The sequence below is a fragment of the Spermophilus citellus genome (assembly GCF_964194105.1).
Source record: "Spermophilus citellus genome assembly, chromosome: 3".
Taxonomy (NCBI): domain Eukaryota; kingdom Metazoa; phylum Chordata; class Mammalia; order Rodentia; family Sciuridae; genus Spermophilus; species Spermophilus citellus.
The window spans coordinates 11,059,988-11,079,140 of NC_138184.1; the positions used below are offsets into that span (position 1 = coordinate 11,059,988).

The following is a 19,153-nucleotide window of genomic DNA, read 5'->3' on the forward strand; positions in this document are numbered from 1 at the left end:
CCTGTGAGGGCTTCCCTGGCTGACTGCAGCTCCTCAGGACACTGGTAGCCTTGCCCTCCTCTCAGGACAAGCGTTGTTCTGCTTTCGGGGGCATAGAAGAATAGACCTGACCTTTGGCAACTGCTGTAGTTCCTTCAGAGATGTGGCAGTGTTGATGGGGAGCCACTAGCCTGTGCCCTGGTTCCCAAAAGGCCTGATGTCAGGAACGTAGAACTGAGAGGCCAGGAATGCTGCCTTGCTTGCCTTTTCACCTAGGCAGCCAGGGCTTGGAGTAAAAATGGAGTAGACCTAGAGACTGAGGGCTGGGTCTTGAGCTTCTCACTTGACTTTTCAAGATTGAGATCTCACTTTGCTTAAGAAGGTTTTCTTCTTTTGCTTCAGAGAAAACCTGCAGGCAGGTTTGCGAACAGGCACCCTGATGAAGCAGAGTATAGCCAGACTGGGGAGCAGCCTCTCTGGGTTTCCTCTTGTAGTCTGTCATCTGAAGAGAGAGGAGGGGGATCTGTGGGGAGCCTGCTCCAGAGGGCCATCCCCAGGTTCAGAGAGGAGATGAGAGCCCAGAGTCACCAGCATGCTATGGAGGAGTCTGATGTAGCTGCAGAGAGCCAAAGGCCAGCTGAACTTGCTGTAGTTCTCAGACTTAGTGTGCACAAGAGGAGTTCACAGGCCCTCAGCCCCAGAGCTTCTGTTTCAGTGGGGTTGGGGGAGGGCCTAAGAAGCTGCATTTTCCCCCAAGTTCCCAGGTAATGCTGGTGTTGCTGGCCAGGAGATCCACTTTGAAATCAGTGATCTAGAGCCTAGAGAAGAAACTTTCTAACCTCCTCAAGAATCTGAAGTTATTGACCAACTTTGCAGGAAAATATATGGAGAAACTTTATAAACAATTGCAGGAGGATTCCCAGGCACCCTGATAGCTTGTCCTTGGACCCCAGGGTAAGGCATGCACTGATTTCATTAAAAAAATTTTTTTTGAGGGGATTGAGGACTGAACCCAAGGATGTTCTATTACTGAGCTATATCTGCAGCCTTTTTTATTTATTTTTTTGAGACAGGTTCTTGCTAAGTTGCCCAGCCTGGCCTCAAACTTGCAATCCTCCTGCCCCCAGCTTCCAAGTAGCTAGAATCACAGGCATGTGGTACCACACCTTGGCCACACACTGGTTTCAAAGAACCAAATCAAAAGTAGCCAAGGGCAAGTGGAGACACCACTAGGAGAAGGACAGAAAGAAGATGCTTGAGGAGTTGTGTTTTGGGGAGGGAGAAGAGGTGGTCAAGTGAATGGGAAAGTCACAGACCCATTGGGAAGGCATGATTCTGAGAGGCAGGAAGACTGGCTGTGGCTCAGCCTTGTTTGCCCACGCTGGGATGGCCAGGCCCGCATCTTTAACTGTAAGACCAAAGTGAGGAGCCATACCAGCTCTCAGGTGAGGTTGTGACTCTGTGAGGTACCGCAGAGTCACAGGAACTTGAGATATGTAAAACCTTGATTTACACTCCAGCCGCAGCTAACCTCCCAGCCTGGTTGAAAGTTACTTCTAGAAACAGAATGTTGTACATCACAAACTGTAATGCCTTATCAGACCGAGCCAGGACTAGCCCTATCGGATAGAATTAGTGGTTTAATTTACTTTTTTATTTTTTGGTACTGGGGATTGAACCCAGATGCTTCACCACTGAGCTACATCCCCAGCCTTTTTATTTTTTTATTTTGAGACAGCATCTCGCTAAGTTGTTTAGGGCCTCTCTGATTTGCTGAGACTTCCCTTGAATTTATGGTCCTCCTGTCTCAGCCTCCAGAGTCTCTGGGATTACATGCATGCTCCACTGTAGCCAGTGAGATTAGCAGCTTAGATACTCCTAGGGGAGACAGGCTCTGAAGGCAGGAAGGAGGCAGAGGCCTCCCTAGGGCAACAAGTGCTGCCTGGAAAGCTTGTGTCTCAGCTCCTGGGAGCATGAGTTCAGGATGCCCAGAGAGAAAGAGTGAGGAGGATTCAGGACTATTCTATTTTTTGTCTTGATGGAAGAATGAGATAGGAACCAGGTTGGCCATGGAAATGAGGAGAGGCAGTGCTATTTGGATCTGGGTGTCACCCCTGCAGAACTGGAAATCCCTGCCCTTTCCAAAAGACACCTAGCACAAAGGGTCTCCAGCCTGACACAGACAGGGACCAGAAGCCACTGCATGCTTTGTCCAAGGCCTCTGAAAATTGTCACCCTCAGAGAAGCAAGAATAGTTGAGGGAACAATTTAGAGGGATAATATGTCAGACTTAAGTGCTGGTCATTAGGGATAGAGGACAAAGGGCTAGAAGCTAAAGTTGAGCGGAGTGAGGCCTGCACAGGTCAGCTGTGAGTTCTGTGATTTTAAACTGTAGCAGGACAGCAGGCAATATCTCTTGGTCAGTGCGACTCAGTACTGCCCATTTCTGCCATCTAAAGGCACCACTCGGAGGTCCAGGGTGTCCTGGAAGAACAGGACAGAGAGCAAGGAATGTGATTCAGGAATCTAGCTGGTCCCGCCGAGAGGAAGTGTTCTCTGAGCAGGACTTGAAGTAAAGTGCCTGGTCTAGGCCTGAGCACCAAGGGCACAGAGCTGACGGACACACTGTTGCAGAGGGGCACCCCTGGAGTGTCACTATCACTGTCTTGGTGAAATGAATGAGGACAGAATGACGGGCTGACTGCAAGCACTGGGTGGGTGGACTTCACAGAGTTTGTCCACTGATAGGAGGAGGAGCACAGGGACCCCCCATGGGTCTCATAGCTGGGTGATCAGAAGGGCAGAGCTTTGCCCCATAGGATAGGACAAAGAGCTGGGGCTGGGCCTCCCCATGTCTGGGCTGTAGGTGGGCATTGAGGGTGCTGCCCAGAGTAGCAGGAGGCTCCAGGAAAGAGGCAAGGGAGCCTTTGGCAACTCCCTTCTCTGAAGCCAGAAGGCTGACCCACGAAAGGCCAGGCACAGGGCCTGGAGGAGGAAACTCAAGTTTGAGGCCAAAGAGGGCATAAAGGACAAGGAGTGGAACCTGGTGGCCTGACCTCCCTGGCTCCTGAGGGCGTCGTCCAGGGAAGCACTCTTGAAGAACCTCACGGAAACTGGAGCTGGCAGCAGCGCGTTTTCCTCCCTGGCTGTTCTTTAGAGAAAAGGCCAGCACCCCACTGTCCACAGGCGCTGAGGACACTGGCTGCCGGGGCCCAGAGTGAGCTCCTCCCTGCCGGCGTCCTCCTGAGGCTGTGCCAAGAATGGATGCTGGACGGGCCTGCAGTCCTTGGCTGGTCAGCCCGGCCGGCCGGGCCCTGGAGGGAGGCCCGCATGTGCCTTTGGGGGATGGTGGGGGTGAGCTGGCTCGTCTTTCCTGCCGTGGGAGAAGGTCTTCAGGAGTGTGAGAACGCTGAGTACAGTTGCACGCATTGCTAGGTGGCACTTTTTTTTGTACCTAAAACATTTTCCTTAAGAAATAACAAATCACCTGTCGGACGACCCCCTTCCTTTCTCCCACAACTTCAAAAGAGGACTGAAAAAAAAAAAAAGAGAGAGAGAGAGAGAGAAACACCCGAGAGACCAAATAGAGGCCTTACACCCTTACCCATCCTGTGCCCCGGATGAGAGGACCTTCCCAATCCTGCATCTTCCACCGGGAGCGCCGGCTCTCCGGAGCGAGCTGGTGCGGCCGCGCAGGGGAGCGTGTGTCTGTGTGTGATGTGCCTTCATGCGTCACTCTATTTATGTTGTTCGCAGCCCAACGGTAGCGGCCAGGGCAAAGTCCCGGGGTCATTTTTGCTACCGCCGCCGCCTCCAGTGGCCAGACCTGTGCCCCTTCCTATGCCTGATTCCAAATCCACCAGCACTGCCCCAGACGGCGCCGCCTTGACTCCTCCATCACCTTGTAAGTGGACGATGAAACTGAAACCACAACGCCCAGCGTCCCCGGCCCATCCAAACAGTCTGCACTGCAAAAGAGAACAGCCCCACACCCATGCCAAAGCCCCCAGCCCAGAGCGCCACGGAGCCACCTGCCCGGACAAGAGCAGAGCCGAGCCCCCAGCCACAGCCTCCCGGGCCTCTGTCGCGCCAGCCAGCACCCCATGAGCCCCCTGCCTGCTGCTCCCAGCTGGGGCCCCTGGCCCAGGCCCCCCTGGGGGGGCGGGAGGGACAGCACAGTGGGGTGCCAGGCCAAGGGTGCTGGCGCGGGTGGGAGGGGGCGGGGAGGCCCAGCCATGCCATCTTCATGCCTGATTGCTGTTTTTTTGTTTTTTGTTTTTTTGTTTTTGTTTTTCAATTTTTTGTTGTTTCGTTGTTCCTACACACACACCAAGAAAATTAAATGTGACCACAAGGCGACGCCACCACCATCCCCTTTTTGCCTTACCTCCCTTACCTCCCTTCCTGGCTCTTGGGCCTCTAAAGATGCAGGAGGCCAGCCCCTGACCCCCCACCCTCAGTCTCACATTTGGTTTCTCGTTGTTCCTCTTTTTTTTTTTTCCTCCTCCTCCCATCCTTTCCCCTTCCTTCCCCTCAATCCCTTAATTCCTTTCCTAGGTTGATGTTCCAAGGACAAGGGAGGGCTCTGGGCCTCTGCTACTTCATCTCTCTCTCTTTCTCCCCCCCCTTTTTTTTCTCTTTTCTTTAAAACTGGTGACAAATTTTATCAAAAGGAAGAAAAGAAAAAATCTGAGTCAAGAGGCCCCAGGTAGACCCGACGTGAAGGACAGGAAAGATGGAGGGTGGGCTGTGCGCTGTCTGTGGGCAGGGTGGCCGAGGGTGGGCAGGGCCCTGTGGCTTGCAGGCCATAGGCCAGGGTACTGCAGTGGTGGGCAGGTGGCCCATCTCAATGCTGTCTGTTGGCCCTGTTTCTCCTCCTTTCTCTCGGTTTGAGTTCTTCCCCCCCATCCTTCTCATGCCATCTTCTCATCTGCATCTACCATAAGACACGAAGTCATGACCATGGTCATCTGAAGTGGGCAGGGTTGGAGAAGGGAGTTCAGGCCACAGGTTGGGGGGCACTTCTGAAGAGAGGTGGACAGAACCTGGTGAGCATGGAGTCCCTGAGTATAACTGGTGTAGGGCAGGGGATGGGCAACCGGTGACACTCTTTTTCCCCTCTGGGGACATCTTCCCTCCTGGGAGTGCAAGGCCTGTTCCCTCCTGTAGGGCTCTAGCCAGATAACCCAAGAAGAACTCAGGGGTGTTCCGTTCATTTGCCACCTTGGGCTGCAGGACAGCTGTCCCTAGGTGACTGAGCTTTGGGGCTCTGCCAGGCACTCCGGCCTCCTCTTCCTCTGTAGCCTTGGCCCATTTCAGGCTTTGGGACCGTGAACCCTTTGGGCCAGGTGCATTGATCAGAGAAGAAAGGCACAGGCTTTGCCGCCCCAGGCCGAAGCTGAGAGATCAGCTCCTACGTCCTTCTCTGACCCCATCCTTCCTGGCTCAGTCCTTTGTTGGGTCCCCTTGGAGTTCCCCACATCACCTACCCACTCCTTAGGACTGCCCAGGGTGCACTTGACATGGCCTGAAATGTGGCCTGAGAACACTTTCCCCACGCAGGGTGGAGGCAGGCCACCAAAGCTGCCACCCTTCTTTGGACCCTCTCTTCAAGTAGGAAAGCCAGGATACCCACTGAGGGCACATTAAGGACCAGGTTGTCCCTAACCCTGTCCAGTATCTCAGTAGGGGACAGAACTGGGTCCAAGAGACCTCAGCTACAGCCTCCAGGGCTCCTTCCTTACCCTGGGCCCTGAAAGAGGCTGCCTGATTGAGGCTGCCAGGGCTGGGGGAGGGTGGGGTGTGTGCTTCTGGTCGGGGAGAGGATGAGGGGCCCCTCGTGTGGAGGAGGGGCAGGCTTGGAGCCTGGTCTTTAGCACAGGAGCCCTTGGCCCAGCCTAAATTTGGCAGCACAGCACAGTCTAACCCAGTCTCTCCCTCTCAGCAGTCCCGAAGGGCAGTACCCAGGTGGCCCAAGGCCTGACGGGGTCTCTCCCTCTCTCCCTGCTCCCACAGCATTCGCAGCGACAGGCGCCTCCTCTGCCAACCGGTTTGTCAGCATCGGACCCCGGGACGGCAACTTTCTGAACATCCCACAGCAGTCTCAGGTAGGAGACCACCTGTAAGCAGACGCAGATGGACAGACAGGGTTGGGGACACCTTGATGTGAGGGAAGAGGCTGGGGTCTTTATAGCTAATCAGGGAGCAGGCGGAGCTTCAGGACCCAGACTTTTGCATGCCCAGCTGAGCCTGCCGCCCCAGGCAGCCCCCAGGCTCCCTGGCTAATCAGCTAATTGGATAATTAGCTCTGACAGCCCTGGCCCTGGGGAAGGCGGCCAAGGACCCAAGGCTCCAGGCGCTTTGGGCCAGGCCTGGTGGAAGCAAAGATGGAAGCCCGAGGCACCCTGTCAGGAACAGGGACGGAGTCTGCTTCACTGCCCTCCCACTGCCCCTCCCTCCCAACACTGGCTGGAAGTCCTGCCCCATGCACCCCCCACCCCGCCCTCCCCTTTTCCCTGGCTTTGGGTGGGCTGGGCAATGGTGGAGGAGGGACAGAGTGGGCCTGGTGGGCTGAGTGCCCAGAGACTCTGGCACCAAGGGCAGGGCAGGACTGGCTGCTGCCCTGGAAGCCCCTCCCCCAAGTCCCAATGGGTCCTGTTAGGGGTAGCCAGACTGCGGGAGCCCCCAGTCCCCACTCCCCTCTTCTGCTGACACCATCCCTACTTCTCTTAAAGGGATAAGCCCATCCTCAGCCCCTCTAGCTGGAAGCCCCTGGACTTGGCCTTGCACATACATGTGGGTGTCCCCTGTGTACCTGTCCCCAAAGAGGTTGAGAATAGTCAGCAGAACCCAGGGCCCTGGGAGCTAGGAAGGACCCACCTCAGGAGCAGGGCACACCAGCTGTTGAGGGCCCATGGCTTTCACAGGGCAGGGTTTCAGAAAAGAGTGTGCAAATGTCTTTTTTTTTTTTTTTTTTTTTTGCACATTTTACAAGAACACCTCCTTGTGGACTTTCTTGGCCCTGGGAAACCCACCTTTGCCCAGAGCCCCAGAGCTACCTCTGTTGGTTCCTGTTCCGCCTCTGCTCTGAGGCCCCCATCCAGAGAAAGTTAGTAGATGGAAGTTTTGTGTGTGTGGCTTGAGGGCTTTCTTTCTTTTCCTTTCCTTCCAAAAAAAAAAAAAAAAAAGCCAAAAAACTTTGTCAAACTTCAAACTTCAGAGCTCCCTAGTGGCAAGGAGGGGAGGGGAAGGGAACTTCAACCCCCTCCAGCTTCCCACCCCCTTTCCCCAGAGTCACGTCTGACCCGTCTGGTTTCCAGGAGCAACCAGACATGATGTAACACCCAGATGAACTTGAACTTGGGGGTGTTGAGAAGAAAAACAATGGCTCCGAGCAGGGGCTGGAGCCAGCCCCCTCTGCTCTGTGCCAGGGAGGCCGAGAAAGCCCTGCTGGCAGAGGGCGGGAGGGGGTGCCAGAGGAAGGGACAGCAGGCGGGCCTCCCCTCTGGGCTCTGGGCTGGCACCAAGGGCAGGGCTCACTTACTCCCTCCCTCTTGCCGTACCCCTGGCCGCCTGCAGCTCTGCAGTGCGCGTGCTTGACCACTGCCAGAGCCCTCCCTGTTCAGTCAACCCCTCTCGCCTCCTTCTTCACTTTCTCTGCTGTCTTTGCTTGGACGTTTTGGGGCCAAGGCAGAGTTTGAGGCAAGTCTGGTAAATAACTTCTCTTCTCCCATGTTCCCATCTTGGGCTCTGGGCATTCGGGGAAGGAATTCTCTGCCGGAGTCTAGGGCGCCTGAGCAGGCAGGTGTGTCGAGGGGGCAGTGGGGAAGCCAGAGCAGGACATGCTGCTGAGCAGGAGTCCCCGGGCCTGGGGCAGGCGGGCGGCTGCAGTGGGCACAGGGGGTACAGTCAGAAGTGGTTTCCACAGTAACGAGTGACTTTTGCTGATCCCTGGAGCACCAGATGGAGAGAGAACAATAGAATGAGGGAAGAAAAGAGAATTTTAGCAATTTTGTCATTCCCTGGGCAGCGCTTTTTACTTAGTTTTAATCAGTTTTGGACTTGGCTCAGGAAGCAGGGAGGGTGAGCAGAAAAGCCACTCCGTGCTTGGCAGCAGATCTTCTATTCTCGGGACCTGTGGGGAGGTGCCAGGGAGCTCCCTTGGAACTGCCTTTGTCCCCAGCTCCAGGACTGGAATCCGAGTCTTCCTCCTCTGAGGAGGGCCCCCAACCTGAGATTTGGTTGTTGAGCCCCCTGCTGTGAAGCTCATGAAACCCCAAAGGGGCCAGCTTGGGGCCTTGGAATGATCTGCTAACAGACAGGGCAGCTAGAGCCCTCCCTGTCCATGTTGAAGGATAGATGGCTCCGGAGCTGGCTGCCCCCAACTTGGGAACAGTCTTACAAGAGTCCTGCATAGTCATTCCTTATGAAGAGGGGTCCCATAGACTGCCAGGGCGAAGGGCGCGGGATGGGAAGCCCAAGAGCTAGCTGCTGCCCTGGCTCTCTTCTGCTCACTCTGGGGTGCTTCAGACCTGGGTTTCTGCCTCATCTTCATCAGACCCCCTGAGCCTCTGCTTGGTTTTTACTCATTTGACAGGTCAGACTTGGGGCAGGTGCTCGGGGAATGCACAGAGGGAGGACAGGTCTCCTATGTGCATATCTTCCTGTATGTGGCAGGCGGTTCATCTCTGCCAGCCAGCAGTGCCTGGTCACTGTGGTGATCCCAGATCCCACATTTATAGATACCACAGATACCCATCCACTGTGGTGGCCACTGGCCACATGTGGCTGTGAACATTTAAATGAATTAACTAAAGAATATATAGTCACAGAATCCATATTGCTTGTGCTGAGAAACCATTTGTGCTACTGCATTGGACAGCACAGATAGAATTTCTGTTGTCACAAAAAGTTCCAGAGAATCTCTGAACCCTATCCCCCACTGCTTTTGTTTTTCTTAAGAGGGATCTTACTATGTTTCCCCGGTTGGTCTCCAACTCCTGGACTAAAGTGATCCTCTGCCTCAGCCTCCTGAGTATTGGACTACAGGCATGTGTCAGTGCACCTGGCTTCTCTGAATCCCTTTCTAATTCTCACACTCAGTGTCCCATATCACAGTGAATAACATCATGTGGTCCCAACCAGAACTTGAGTCGTGGATCTGGCCTGTAGACCATAAGCTAACCAATATTGGAATAATAAAGTAAATATTGGAAAATTTCACATGAAATTCTGTTGCACTTCTAGCTTCTTTTGAAAAGTTGGTGGCTCCAGTCACCAGGGCTCTTACTCCAGTGTGGAAGGCCAGGCTCTAGACAGGGTGCAGGCATTCTGGCCACTACAGACCCTGCCTCCTCATGATCACCACACTGGTAGCAGTTAGGAGCATGAATTCTTCACTGCCCCCTGCATTTCAGTCCTAGCTGTGTCACCCTAAGGCTGTGTGGCCTCAGGCAGGGCACCTACCCTTTCTATGCCTGGCTTCTGTGAGGGGCTGGGTAAGGATAGAATGAACACATCTGGCATGTGTTCTGGTAGTTAGCTCTGTCTGATCCCCACAGACCAGCAACTGTGACCCAATCTTGGAGACCCCCATTTTGTAGATACAGTCAGGTGTACCTAGCCTCCTGACCCAACCCTTGGCCTTGGGTCTGGACTGGAGCCTTTGATGGAGAGCAAATTGCAAGCTGCCCTGCCTCTGGGGTCTACCCAGGGTGTGCTGGGTGCAGAGCTGCTAGACAACGCCCTGTATGTGGGAAGGCGGTGCCCCCTGCTGGCTTCATGAAGGAAGGACGCCCACCCCAGGGAGCCTGGGGTCCTTCCCCAGACTCTAGTGCCCTAAGGGTAAAGGATCTGCAGGGTGGGCTATGGCCCCTCCCCCAGGTCTGGCACTGCTGGGGACTGAAGCCATGTGGTTCCCCCGCCCCCAGCCTTTCAGCCTGTGGGACTTTGGCTGGGATGTTCAGACGGGAATTTCTGCTTTTAATCCAAAGAGACAGAAAGAAAACTCAGCAAGAAGCTGGGCCACCCCCACCCCACTCCTCAAACCCCTCTGGGCACAAAAGCTCAAGCCTGGCATCCTCCCCACCCTCCAGGACCCACACAAAAACCTAAACAATTGCAAACATGGCCAGATCCCAGGTTTGTGCCAGCGCCAGCCACGGGGGTCCCACCCGCTGGGCACTGTGCCCACGGGAAGGCCAGCTGGACTCTAGCACTGGGGTGCAGGGTCTGGGGGATTCCCGTGAAGGGGAGCTGCACTTCCTCCCCAGTGGTGGGTCGATTGCCCAGCACCCTGGCTCTTTATGAGCTGGACTTTGAGCTGGATCCTCAAGGAATCAGCAGTCACAGTGCCAGGGACCCTGCCCCAACTGTTCTCAATATTGCCTTTTTTTTTTTTTTTCCGGCTTCCTTTCAGTCCTGGTTCCTCTGATAAGATCGACAAAGAAACAACAAAATGAAAAGAAGAGGTTCCTCAAAAGGGGGGAGAAGAAATTTTGAGACATGGAAAAATCCCCCAGCCCAGCCCAGCCCCACCGAAAAGCAAAAATTAGATGTCGTCAGCCACTCAGCCCTTCTCTCCTCCAGCCCGGGGACCCCTGCAGGCCCCCGAAGCAGCCCAGTTCTCAGAGAGCCCTCGGAAGGGGTCTCAACGGAGCTGTGCACCAGCAGCCAAGCAGAAAGAAACATGCAAAACGGACTCTGCCAGGCAGAGGACAGACAGAAAGAAAGGATGCGGCAGGACTGCCTTCTCCCCACCCCAGCCCAGCCTTCTGGGGAAGGAGCAAAATTCCCAAACAGAGCAACCAGCACAGTTCTGAAGGGGCCTGGCCCCCACCCTTACCCTTTCTAGGGAACCCCACTCTCCACTTCAGCCTGAGCTTTCCTGGGGAGCCTGGAGGACCAGCTTGTGAAGATAATGGGGTATAGGTTGGCGAGCTCTCCCTTCTATACTTGGCCCCCTCCTTCTCTCCCTTCTTGCCTGGGTTCTGGCTTCTACCCCTAGCTGCTCCAGACCAGGTGAAAGAGGCCCTCGGGTGGACGGGGGTACCCCCTGGAGCTACCTGCTGCATCAGCCCAGAATGGAAGGTGTTCTGCCATTCCACCCTGAGCTGTAGGGGCAGTTCCTGAGGCCCCAAACCCCTTTGTACAGTCCACAGGAAAAAGATGGAATGCTCTAACTGATCCCGTCCCTGCTTGGGACAGGCCTCCTATTCCCTCTCTCTGAAGACCAGGAGGGCTGTCCCCTATTCCCGCCAGGAGTGAAGGGAGTCGGGCTCCAGGTCGCCCCTGCGTCCCAGCCCTGCATGCAGGTGCCCTCGCTCTGCCCCACTGGTCCCTGCCCCTGCCCCTCATGCTTACAGCACTGCTGGGGCCAGCCCGAGATGGAGCAGAAAGGGGACCCCTGGAGCCAATCGAGGAGGATGAAGCAGCTTCTGCTGCACCGGTTAAACTGCCACCTGCGCTTAGGTAGGCGTCCTGCTCGCCGACTTTCAGTTCCTTTGGAGGGTGTTGGGTGTTGTCCTTTTCAAAAGTGTTTTGGAGCTTTCTGTCCCCCACCTTTCCCACCACACCCACCCCCCACGGCCACTTCTCTCTGGATTTTAGCTGTAATGTCTTTACTCTTTATTTAGGGGTGGGGCAGTCATTGTTTGGGTCTTTGCTATTGCAATTGGGAACTCCTCCTCTATTTGAGCAACTTGGGAACAATTTGGTAACACACCACAGGAAGTAGCTCCCCCCAAGTCCCCTCCTTCCCCAAAGGATGGTGGGGGCCTGTCCAGAGGTTCTTTAGAAGTCCCCCTGGGAGGGAGGGGAGCATGAGCACGCCCAGCCCCCTCCAGGGTGTGACTTGGCCCCTCTGGCTTGTCTTTCTGTGCCTTACTCCCTCCTTCCTGCGTCTCCTCTCCCTGACCCCCTTTTCAAGTCCTTGTGCCTCTCTTTCTCTCTTAACGGTATGAAAACACAAAGCACAGGTCAGGATCCTCTGAAAGTCAATCAATCCAACATTGCACCAGTAGGGGTGGGTTATGGGCTTTATTTATTGAGAATCTAGTTTGTGAGGCTGTAGCCCTGAGCTGGCGGAAGGAGGGAAGGAGCCCTCTGGGGAGGAAGAAGGGCCATTACCTGGGGTTGCGCGGCTGGCAGGTGGTGCCTGCTCCCCAGGGCGAAGCCGCTAGGTGGCTGGCCCCAGGGGCGGCTTCTGTTGGAAATTGAGCGAAGCCCTCCCCCGCTCTCCTCGGCGTTCCACGCTGAGAGGACCCCAGGGCTGAGGGGCAGGAGATCCCGTGGGAGACTCCCGGGGCGTGAGGAGCAAGGCCCCGGGGTGGGGGGCCGGGCGGGCCGGGCGTGACGCGCGGTCAAAGTGCAATGATTTTTCAGTTCGGTTGGCTAAACAGGGTCAGAGCTAAGAGGAGCGGAAGGGGGGTGGTCCCTGCCCGGCCGCGTGCGCCCTTTCCGTCGAAGACAATCGGGCCGCAGTGTGCTGTGACACTGTGGGAGCCGGGGTCAGCGGGGCACCCGCCGGGGCGAGGTCGAAAGCTGCAGGCCAGCTGGGCCCGGCGGGGTCGTTTGGGCGGGCAAGGTGCGCTCCTTTCCCAAGTAGTGGTGTGAGGGGCAGGCGAAGGGCAATGAGGGCGACAGATGTGGGGACGTGTCAGGAGAGGGAAAAAAACCCACAAAAATATATATATGGGGGAAATGAACTTTTTTTTTCATTGAACCAAGTGCAATGCATCAGAGAGTTTTCCTATCTTTGTATGTTAAGAGATTGTTAAGAAAAAAAATTCTATTTTTGTTGTAATGTCCTCGAGGCTCTGGGGACGCTAAAAGAACTAGGCCTGCCCCGCCCTGCGCGGGGATGACGAAAGCTGAGTGTTTTTTCCTTTCCTTTTTTTCTTCTTTTTCTTTCTTTTTTTTTAAGTCATTTTCCTGCGTTGACGAGGATGATCTGGGGTTTTTATTTGTTTCGTCGTTCGTTCTCGGTTTCGGTGGGAGGGCTGAAGGAAACGTACACATTTTGAAGTTAAAAAAAAAAAACACCTCGACATGAAAAATCAAAACAAAACCAACAATATCAAAAAGGAAAAAAAAGGACGAGAGAAAATTATTTTAAGATAATTAAACATAAAAACCCTGGTGCTTCTTACATTATAAAGTACGTTTAAAAACCCACAAACTATTATACATAAGTTTATGAATCAATTAAATATCCTGCACTTGTTAGGAACACGCATATCCCTTCTTTGTTGAGTTTAACGGAACGGGACAGCGGCGTGCGCCCGGCGGCTGGGCTGCTCTTGCCGCGGATCTCCCCGGGCGTCCCCTCCCTGGGCACTGCGCCCCCTCCACGCACCGTCGCCGTCTGGGCACAGGGGCGCGGCAGGGGGTCCCAAGCCCCTCCCCTGCAGAGGTCAATGCCAACGAACAAAAATGTTCCTTCCCTCCCTCCCTCTCCGCCCCGAGCGCCCTTCTTCGAGCCAGACGCCAACTTGACCCTCACCAGCATTATCAGGAGCGCGCTCAGCAAGTTGGTAGTTTCCTCCCCGAACCTCTTCCCTGGTGACCCCCACCATCACCACCACCACGACTCAACATCACTCCTCCTTCCCCGGCCCACTCCGGGGAGCACCCGGAAGGCTCGATGCTCCAGGACAGGACCAGCCACGCTGACAGGTTGATTTGCCCAGACCCGCGCTCGCACGCACGCACGCACACGGCCCCGCACATAGCCCCGCCCCATCCCGCAACCAGCCCTGTCGACTGCCTTACACACCCGCCCCCGCGCTGGCCGGCCGACCTAGTGCCTTGTTCTCACCCCCGTGCTGGCGGAGCGGACGCCGCGCTCTGGGTCCCAGAGGGGCCGGGTGGCTCAGACGACCCACCACTTCCCCACCCCGACCGTGCTGAACGGACCCCCCACACACACACACACACGAGAGAAAATAAGGAGCAATAAAGTCACGAGAACTTTTGTCCCCCAATCGAGAGCCCGAGGGGCACCCCAGCCCCACCTCTGCTGCCCCCATCCCACCCACCCTTGGGGCGCCCCCTTCACCCCGCAAGCCAGCCTGGGCCAGCCCCGCTTCAGCCCCTCCCGGGAGATCCGTGCGCCCGACCAGCACCAGCATCGCGGACCGCAAAGGCCGCCCGTCCCGTCAAACAAGTTTCTTCTTAGGCTAAGAAACGCAGTATATACGAGTATCTCTATATATAGTACTAATGGATTTGGTGTGCTTCCCCCTTAGCGTCCCCCTCCCTCTGCTCCTCCTTCAGCCTGGTCTCCCCTTCTCTGCCCTCCACCCGCCCCCCGTCTCTGCACTGAGATACATAAGAAACAAGGGTAGTTTACTGTCTGTTTTGTTTTCTGGGTTTTCAGTGTCCTAGCGGAATGCAAGTAGGCAGCCAGCCCGTCTGTTCCCTCTCCGCCCCGCCCCGCCCCGCCCCCGTCACTGCGCTTCTGTTATACCATCTTTGCCTGACTCTCTCCGGCTTCTCCATTGAATGGCTAATGTGTATGTGAAATAAAGAAATAAAGAAAAACAAAAGCAAGAGCTCCAGAGCCTTCGCTAACGCGATCGTGCGGGACCGGGTCGAGTCTGTGGGCTAGGTGCCGGGTATCTACGCTGCCTGGCTCTTCGGGCGCCAGGTGTGCCGCACACGCCATCCGAGAGTCAGTTCTTGAGTCTCCAGGAGGGGGCGCCGTGAGAAGGGGAAGACTCCTCCCTCCCCCACAGCGACCCCAGTACCCCCACAAGTGCAGAGGTGGAGCACCACTTGGGTCCGACGACCGCGCTTCCTGGGTGATCTACAGGGCGGAAAAAAAGTCTGCGGGGCCCCTTGGGATGATGGTCACCCTTCCAGACCCCCAGGATTTCCCCCCTATCGGGGACGTCGTGTCTAAGTCCCTCTTTGACAGTTCGCTCGGGAGCCGGCAAAGCGAGACCTTTCCTCCACTGTCCCGGTCTGAGTCTTCGGTGGCACCCACGGCTCAGAGGCGCCGCTGTATGGGGGTCACCGCACCTCGGGACTCACAGCCGCTTGCTCCATTTTGATGGGCCGTACTGCCCCATTGGGGATGATGTCGGAGTCTGCCAGGGGCGCGGGCTGCGAGCGCGCCGCCACCTCGGCCTTGCGCCGGGACCCCCGGAGGGCGCCATCGTCTGGGCTTCGGCGAGCAGGCCGTTTACGGGGCCCGGGTTGGGCGGGGCCTGCAGCCAGCGCGGCTGCCTGGTCGCGCAGCAGCCGCACCAGGAAGCCGATGTACTTCATGGCCAGGCGGAGCACCTCGTTCTTGCTCAGCTTCCGGTCGGGCGGGTGAGTCGGCAGCAGTTTCCTGAGCTCTGCGAAGGCGCCGTTAACGTTCTGCTGCCGCCAGCGCTCGCGGCTGTTGGTGAACACGCGTCGTGCTACCTTCTGGGGCTGGTGCCCTGCAGATAGGACGGGCGGGGCTACCCTCCAGGCCCAGAGGGCACCCCCTCCCAACCTCACTTCGGGCACAGCACCTTCATGGGATTTACGCCCAGGTGGTGGATTGTGGCACCACCACACAAGGGATCCATGTGTGGGGTCCATGTGTAGCTTCCCCTCTGCCCACGGGCCCCACAGAGAAGGATCCTAAGTCCAGACTGTAGACACCAGGACACTTCTCTGCACCTTCATACCCATGGCTGAGAGTCCCCAAGGAAACGTTTCCTTGGAGCTGTCACTCTGAGAAACTCCCCCTGCGGCCCACATTCTCAGTGTGCAGCTGGGTGTGCCTATCGTTCTGAGAAGTGCTCGCATTGTTGGTAGTCCTGTTGGGGTCTCATGTGGCCAGGTGATTCCTGATGGCTGTGCTCATGTGTGACGCTATCATGTGGTGGTGGATGTTTCATGCATAGCTGTGGTTCTGTGGCTGACTCTTGTGTGGTTGTGGTTGTGTGGATGTCTCCTGTGTATCTTTGGTCCTATGGCTCTTTCATGGCTGTATGTCCCAGTGGAGCTGTCATTTTGTGGCTCCTATGCCCCACTGTGGCCAACTTTATTTTGCTGTGACTGTGCGGCTGTGAGGCGTGGCTCCTCAGTGACTGTGCTTGAGTGGGGTTATCTATGGAACTGTAGTCTTGTACTTGGGTACGACCTGTGTGTGCACGTATGTGTGTGCATTGGAAACACATCTTCCTGTGGAAGAGTGTGGTACAGACCTGGGCCCAGGCAGAGAGAGCCACTCACAAGTATACACACACACACACACACACACACTCACCCTCAGCCAGGTCCAGCTCACAATGGCTTGGTCTCCGCTTCAGCCGGCTGCTAGGGAAGATGCTAAAAGGTCCTGCTGGCCCAATGTAGACGCTGTAAGGGTTTGTGGGTCACAAATGCCTGTGGGCAAGGACCCTGGCCCCCAATATCCAACACCACCCCCAAGCCCCAGCTCCCCACTGACCTGTTGAGGAAGGGGTGAGGGTGGTAATGCAGAGCCAGGGTGGGCGGGGTAGTTCCCAGAGTGGAGAGGTGCAGCAAGGGGGGCCGGAGGGCACTCAGCTCTGTGGTGGGCATGGCTGCCCCTGGGGGCCTGGTATGACCCAAGCTGATCACTGGTACACCAGGGGGCAACCTGGATGGGGAGCCACCTCTGTGGCCCACCTCATCTGAGGGTAGAGGCCCAGGTGAGGCAGGCTTAGTGGGTGGGACAAGGGCTGGGCTGGAAGCACAGACCATCTCGGCCTTCTCAGTCATGGTGGGGCCCACCTCTGCCAGGGCCTGGGGTGGGCACATGGACCCCGAGGAGGGGTGCTCACCTGTGGGAGGGAGGGGAGCCAGTGGGAGGAGGAACAGGTGTGACCTCCCCTCACCTGCTTAGGCTAACAGAACCTTCAAATGGAAAGTAAAGCGGGGAGGAAGGAGGGTGGAAGTTCAGTGGGAAAGACAAGTGAGTGATTCCAGAAACTACCAGGACATCGGAGGGCCTTCTCTACAAGAGAGGGGTTGTCTACCAGGTGGTAGGCAGGAGCCTGGCAATGCCTGCTCTGGGCTGTTTGTGAGGGGATGTGCCTCCAATTTCTCTCAGAATTCCCTCTCACCTACAGCCTAGAGCTGAGACAAAGCAGAAGCCCCCGACTGACCCTGGGATCTCCTGAAACTCCAAGATTGAAACTGTGACCCTCAGATTTGAAGATCTGATTCTGAGATCCTTCACTGACTCATTGGTGCCATGTGACCTTGGAGTCCCTCCAAGATCCACTCTCTTTCTCTGGCCACCCCTTCCCCCCCACACACCCCAAGGCTGGCCCCATGGACTTCAGGTATGGCCCTGAGGTTCTTCACCCTGCCTCCACATTTGACCCTGGAAGTCCTCCATAATTGCTCTGGAACTCTCACTCCTGCTGAAAATGTTCCCCTTACTAATCCTGTAATCCCACTATCATAGGGTGATGATGGTGCCTGATGCTGACCCTGGGACCTACAACACTGTTTCCAGTGCCCACTCCAGCTCAGTCTAGCTCACACCCTCCCTCTGGCTTAGACACCCACCCCCACCAGCATCTATACTTTTGCACCCTGCTTTTTTTTTTTTTTTTGCAATGCTAGGAATTAACCCAGGAAGTTGCCCATGCTAAGGCCAGTGAGCTGCACTCCCAGCCCTGCACCCTTCAAACATTCCTGTCTGTGGGACCCCAGGGTCTGGGGTGTCCCAGCAAGGTGTGGAACTCCTTGCCCCTCTGCCCTGACTTCTCCAGCTGGGGAAGCTGGTCTGGCCCCAAGCTTAGGGAATCCTGGCTGATGAATGAATGAATGAACGAACAAAGGAATGCTGGTGGGGTCCCAGGCAGAGACCCTCCACCTTCAAGCCGGCTCCCTTCTTACCCCGGCGCTGTTCCAGCAGCCTGGTGAGTGCCTGGGCTCTGTCTCCGCAGGACTGGCAGTCCAGGCCAGGATGCGGTTTCCGCTGTCGGGGTTCAGCCAATGCCCTCCAGGGCGCCCCGTCGGCCCAGGAGTTGGGCCGCGCCTCCTACCGGGCTCCCGAAGGCCGCGGCGGCCGGTGGCGGCGTGGGTTCCCCGAGGGAAAGTGAACGGCTCCCGGCCCGGCCCGCCCTCTCCCCGCCCCCGGCGGCCGGGTTTCCTCCCTCTCACCCCCCGGCGCAGCGGCCAGAGGATGCTGGACCAGCTCAGATAAGGGCCAGGCCGCCTGGCCGCGCCTGATAAGGAGCCGGGCTGACCCCGGAGGAAACCGGCGGGCGGGGATCTCCGAGCGCGCGCCTCCCGGCCCCGCCCCCGGCCGGCGCGGGCAGCACTCGGCGGTCACCCCTCACCGGCCGGCTTTCCGCTTCCCCAGGCACCGGAGTACCCCGGCCCCAGCGTACAGCCTGGGGGAAGGGCCCGGATGCATACCGAGGGGAAACCGAGGCATGGAAACTTCAGCCTTTGGTGTTGTCTGGATCTGTCCTTTGGCTTTGAACACCCCCTGCCCTAATGGAGTGTCTCTGCTGATAGGGTGGAGGAGGGCCCTTTCCGGCCCACTGGGGCCTCGTGACCCGGGGCCCCCTTCTCCCCTCCTAACCCGCCTGGTTGGTTCCTCTTTTTTTTTTAACAGATCCCCTCCCAACTTCTCCACCCCCGTGACGGGGTGGGGCACCCCAGGATATACAGTTCTGGTGGCCTGGCTTTGAGCGGCTGGGCTGAGCAGTGTTCTGGGCTCTGGGGCACACTCCACCCATTTCCAGGTCCAGTTCTTAGGTGATGGGACTGGAGAGGACTTCAGTGGCTGCTCCAATCAGTCCCCACAACCTGGATGTCTGGACTACTTAGTCACCCCGAAGGGTGGAGCCACCTCCTGGCTGGCAGCATCCTGGAATGATGGTTCTGTTCAGGACCAGGCTGAAAGCTCACAAAGGGAGGGGCTCTGGTCACAGCTAAGTAGCAGCACAGACCTCTCTTATCCCCTATCCTGCATAAGGATCTGTTCTCCTTCGCCCTGTATCTGGTTAACGGCAGGGGTTCCCCAGGCAGGCCCTCCACTGCCACCTACCACCACAGCTACCATCCTCCCTGGAGTCCAGAACCAACCACCCTCCTGTCCCCCACCCCACCTAGGGGAAACTCAAGTTTTAAGCCCTTGAATTAATTGATGCCCCTACAAGGAAGTTCTAGAATTGGTCTTCCTTTTCAGCTGGGGATGAAGGGTGCACGT

General features: G+C 56.6%; 2 protein-coding genes across 7 annotated transcripts in view; one reads left to right on the plus strand and one right to left on the minus strand.

The window, feature by feature from the left end:
- The window catches only part of NFIX (nuclear factor I X), a 96,324-nt gene extending 85,595 nt beyond the window's left edge, over positions 1 to 10,729 (plus strand). For 4 of the 6 annotated variants that reach the window (XM_081286941.1, XM_081286942.1, XM_081286940.1 and 1 more), the window contains 3 exons: positions 3,736 to 3,883; positions 5,995 to 6,086; positions 10,397 to 10,729. In XM_081286941.1, the coding sequence (XP_081143067.1) occupies positions 3,736 to 3,883; positions 5,995 to 6,086; positions 10,397 to 10,411 (255 nt within the window). In that variant the 3' untranslated portion in view covers positions 10,412 to 10,729. The remainder of the gene's footprint in view (positions 1 to 3,735; positions 3,884 to 5,994; positions 6,087 to 10,396) is intronic. The other 2 variants (XM_081286944.1, XM_081286945.1) reach the window with 1 other exon arrangement.
- A 655-nt stretch (positions 10,730 to 11,384) lies between these two features.
- On the minus strand, positions 11,385 to 19,006 carry LYL1 (LYL1 basic helix-loop-helix family member). Its single transcript, XM_081286946.1, has 4 exons — positions 17,830 to 19,006; positions 16,409 to 16,763; positions 16,226 to 16,317; positions 11,385 to 15,407 (listed from the first exon to the last, which is right to left on the minus strand). Exons 2-4 carry the CDS (start codon positions 16,738 to 16,740, stop codon positions 14,992 to 14,994), a joined length of 840 nt encoding a protein of 279 aa, XP_081143072.1. The 5' UTR covers positions 16,741 to 16,763; positions 17,830 to 19,006; the 3' UTR covers positions 11,385 to 14,991.
- Between the last annotated feature and the right edge of the window lie 147 nt (positions 19,007 to 19,153).

Bases quoted from the DNA above. Each gene is read 5' to 3' on its own strand.
- LYL1 (XM_081286946.1), bottom strand. From the start codon at position 16,740: ATGTGCCCACCCCAGGCCCTGGCAGAGGTGGGCCCCACCATGACTGAG. The intron at 16,318-16,408 runs GTCAGTGGGGAG...AAACCCTTACAG, and splicing joins CCTCACCCCTTCCTCAACAG to CGTCTACATTGGGCCAGCAG. The intron at 15,408-16,225 runs GTGAGTGTGTGT...TCCTATCTGCAG, and splicing joins TGAGCTGGACCTGGCTGAGG to GGCACCAGCCCCAGAAGGTA.